Raw genomic sequence first — 4,585 nt, 5'->3', positions numbered from 1 at the left:
GCTCATCGTTCCAGCCTGTCCAGATCCCTCTGCAGGGCTCTCCTACCCTCCAGCAGATCAACACTTCCACCCATCTTAGTGTCATCTGCAAACTGTCTGAGGGTGCACTCAGTCCCCTCGTCCAGGCCATTGATAAAGATGTTAAACTGCATATGAATATTCTGTTTGGAAATCAATAGGTGATCTAGTTTTGGGGTTTTTATTTCTCATGCTTCGTAGTTCTTCTGTATGAAAGTGAATTCTAAGCATAGGATATATGCTCCCCTTCAGTTGCAGCTGAATAACTGGGGGGGTTGTTGCATAATTTTGTAATAATGTATGCTGGTATATAACTGAGGGCTTACTAGAACCAATTCGTACAACTTAGCAGCAGGCCTGCATTTTGGTTAATTTTTTTAATTATAATCCAAATCTTATCCTGTTTTTATTCAGGTGTTTGTTATGTTTTCTAATCATGAAAATGTATTAGTCTGCTTTACTGAAGATTTTGATATGCAGGAGGTTTTTAGAGATGTGATTAGGCTTTTCATTTTCTTTTCTTTTTTTAACAAAATTGTAGTTTATATTTCATGCATGTTTCACATAAACTGAGTTCTAATAGTAAGTAATGTTCTTAACATATCTTCTGTCATATTTTTCTTACTGTGATCATTACATTTGTTTTCAGACTCACTTACTTCAGTGACAGCTGTGAATTTGCTTACCGATCAGGAGATTCCTGTAGTCATCTCCGCAAAAAACCATTTTGAGAATTTTCTTGATACTAAAATAGGTATGTGACATTTAATGTGGAAGTGGAATAGTATAGTTTTCAATAGTTGTGTTGGAGCACAAGATGCTGTTGGGGTAAATCTTTGAACACAGTGGCTCTCTTCTGGACTTTGGAACTTTGTTTTTCATTCCTGTTCTTCCTTAGTGAAGGAGGAAGGGAAAAGTAGCTGTGTAGAACCTGTCTGGGGGAAGAAATTTACAGGATTATAAATTTTAATGGAAATATTATAAAATCAGTACGTTCAATGAACTAAATTTGAAGATATGCATATCTTAAGAGGATTCATTACGTACAGTGCATGTGTATTTGTCTGTCTCTCACCATCCTTAATCAAAACAGGACTGTACCATTGTTTCACAAATATTTTGCAAACAACCTAAACTTTTACCTTTTTTTTCTAATTTGTGTTTACATAAATTATGTGCATCCTTAGGGAGAAATGTTTCAGACAGCGAATGTACAGACCTTCCAAATTTTTCTTTTATCTGGTAATATTTGTGTTGAGATCAGTAAAATCATTCAGAATAGATAATAATTGCTGTTCAGGTAGACTTGGACAGTTATCTTAGATCCTTTAAAGGAAGCATTCCCATATCTTAAGGCACCTAACAGGATTGAGGCTTCGTACACGGATGGGGAAGGGCATTGCTAGAGAATACTCTGAATCGCCTGGAATGGGCTTCTGCTCTCTCAGTCGTCCTGTGAATCATAGAATCATAGAATGGTTTGGGTTGGAAGGGACCTTAAAGACCATCTGGTTCCAACCCCCCTGCCATGGGCAGGGACACCTTGCACTAGACCAGGTTGCTCGAAGCCTCATCCAGCCTGGCCTTGAACACTTCCAGGGATGCGGCATCCACAGCTTCTCTGGGCAACCTGTGCCAGTGCCTCACCACCCTCTCCGGGAAGAATGTCTTCCTGATATCTAATCTAAACCTCCCGGTTTTCAATTTGTACCCATTACGCCTTGTCCTATCACTACAGGCTCTTGTAAAAAGTCCTCTCCCAGCACCCTTGAAGCAGCCTGTCTTACTCCTTTCCTGCACAGAGAGCCTAGCCCCACAGTTTAGGCACCCAAGTACATATGGTTAGATGATGTGATGGTCCTTATCAGTAAAATCAGAAATTGTGCTAACTTTTAAAAATGGTGTCTGTTTAAATCTGCACCCACCGAGCTTTTGCTTACTGTTGTGTTTTGCTGCGGTCTCGTCTCAGCTGCACTTAGCAGGCAGTGTTCTGTGCCAGTCCTAACAGGAAATAGTTCTCTCTTCTTCCCCCTTTCCACTACCTTCCTTATCCTTTAACTCCCTTCTGTTGCCTCCCTCTTGCTGATACTTCTTTCCTGCCCTGGAGCTGCTACTCTCTTTCCCACGCCACTGCCAATACTGGCTGTTCCTGCCCAACAACTGGACTGAAAAAAAAACAGCTGACGGTGCAAAAATGTCTTGGAGGTCCCTCACAAGGCTGATGGAAATTATCCTCTTGGGCTGTATACCTTATTTATAACATGCCCACATCTTACACTTCAGAGAACCAGAACCTTCCCTTGTGTAAGAGAAGCCAAAAAATTTAGATACCTAATCTTGTTTTTCGTTAACAGCTTCCAGCTTGCTCGCTGGCACATACCTTGGTCTTACGTCTGTTGGAAACAGCCCAGCTCTGCCTGGGAAGTCTGGGTGCCAGCTGTTGGGCTTCGCACATGTACGTTAATCTTTTCAAAAGGAGGAAGATGTAAAAGCGGGGACCCGCTTTCTTCCATCTGCAGAGCATATTGTGAGGTCACCTGTTGCAGGCTGCAGGGCTCTTTGACAAATTAAGATACATACATTATTCTGTAATAAGGCCTTGAAGTGGCAGGAGCGTACATCTGCTGGAAAGATAAAACAGCAATTCTGTATTTTGCTAGTTAAGGAGTTATTTGTCACAGGGGAGTTTTGCTTGTTTTTCTTTAGTTATCTGCTCCCAAACTTCCATATATTGACAGTTAACATACAGCAGGCATTTCATTGCCTGAACAAAGATGAATGTTAAATTGCTTTTGAACGAAGTACTTTGTGTGTTAAATAACCAGAATGTGCTCAGCAATATTTGGAAGGTTTTTGTCTGTAGTTTTCACCAACTTAATGTTGGCTTTGGCTTGTCGGAATAAGTTTCTTTGCCTTTTAAAGGTGATGGCAACCGTGCAAGATCGTTCCAACTATTAAACTGTTGCTGAAAGAAAAAAGTATGCAGAAGGATGTATCTCTCCATGGAAATAATAAATCTGTTAGTATATCAGTGTTACTTCAGAATGCTTGTGATAATAAAGTTAAGAAATTTCTTAACTCACCCTGAAAGGTAGTTCTACAAAGTAGAGCTAAGACTGTCTCAATAAGATGCCAAGGGAAGGATGCTGAACAGCAGTAGGAAGTACTCTCAGTAGTTACATTCTGAATAGAAAATTGATGTTATTTTAATTGGTTTTCTGAGATTATAGACAAATAATTTCTTGTGTAAGAGAAGCCATAATAAGCTAAAGGGATAGTGATGTTAGAGACGGTTGTATTGCAGTACTTTTTAATAAACTATGAAATTAGAAACAGACTTAATTTACTATTGAAACAAGAGGACTATTTCATCTGTTTGGTTTGTATTTGTTTCTCATATTAGCAAATAGAATTAAAATTTGTATTATTGAAATACGTTATATTTAGATAATATAACTGTATTGAAAATTTTATTATTCATCCAGATTTTGTAGCTTTATTTTAAGGTTTTTTTCATAATCATCTGATTTTCAGCCTTTTCTGAGGTAGGACATTGATGAACATTTGGATTACAGAGAGAATGAGAAAATGTGTTTGTAATTATTGCTGCTTGAATGTCACTGCTTAAATGACATGAAAACTTTTTTATTGTTCTTAGATTCTTAACCTCTTATGGGCAAACATAAGTCATTATAAAGTGAGTGTCATAGAAGTGAAATGTTTTATCCTCAAACTGTTGACTGATATCCATGTTAGTCAGTCCCAGAACTGATTTATTTTTTCTCTCCCCCTAGGAATTCCTAGTACTAGTGCAGAAGATGCTGCAGTAGCTAAGAATCTGGGCATTTCTTTCACTGAAGTCATTGAGACATTGCCAGATGGTCTGGAGAAGGTCATTAATTCTGCAGAGGTGGGTATACAAGTATGGAGTTCTTTCCAGTTTACAATAATAATGCAAAGTAAATCTGTTTTCTCAAGGGTGTCAAATACTTTGTATGATTAAAGGATTTTTTTTTTTTTTAAATATCAAGCCAGGCTTATGCTACCAAATTTCTAGGAACAATTTAATGATGAAATATATTGACTCTTCTGTAACAAGTAAAATGAGTTTTTTTCATTTATTACATGAGAAGAAGGTACAGTATTGGTCTGAGCTGTAGAATACAAACTGAAAAATTAAATCTGTGTTAAAAGTTGATTCTTATTTCATCATCTCAATAGATTTTTAAGGTAAATATTAACATATTAGTCCTCTTTCCATGTGTTCACTGAAATCTGGTGTATGCCTTTACGGTAATATTTCTGCCTGGATTGACATAGAAATCTTAACTTCAAATAAGATATATATAGGGTTATAGCTCTTGAAAAAATGCATTTGATCGCAGGCACAAAGCTCATATTTTGTTACGTGACAGGTAGGGTCTAAGTGGTTAAGATGTATGTGAAAGCAAGAATAGAAAACCCAAAATGAACAGAGAAGAAAGCAAGCTGGTTTACCATTCACATTTCCTCAGCCTCTACCTTGTGTCACTCATATTCTGGATCATAAAATCACAGAATGTTTTGG

General features: G+C 37.6%; 1 protein-coding gene across 1 annotated transcript in view; it reads left to right on the top strand.

The window, feature by feature from the left end:
• LOC104507143 (probable leucine--tRNA ligase, mitochondrial) overlaps positions 1-3,928 on the top strand; it is a gene marked incomplete at its 3' end in the record, with an annotated part of 47,335 nt that extends 43,407 nt beyond the window's left edge. The window contains exons 9-10 of the mRNA XM_010148330.1: positions 668-772; positions 3,813-3,928. Coding sequence (XP_010146632.1) covers positions 668-772; positions 3,813-3,928 — 221 coding nt within the window. The remainder of the gene's footprint in view (positions 1-667; positions 773-3,812) is intronic.
• Between the last annotated feature and the right edge of the window lie 657 nt (positions 3,929-4,585).

Source organism: Eurypyga helias, unplaced genomic scaffold (assembly GCF_000690775.1).
Source record: "Eurypyga helias isolate BGI_N326 unplaced genomic scaffold, ASM69077v1 scaffold36893, whole genome shotgun sequence".
Classification (NCBI taxonomy): domain Eukaryota; kingdom Metazoa; phylum Chordata; class Aves; order Eurypygiformes; family Eurypygidae; genus Eurypyga; species Eurypyga helias.
The sequence above is the reverse complement of the archived record's forward strand: the minus strand, read 5'-3'. Positions and strand labels throughout refer to the sequence as shown.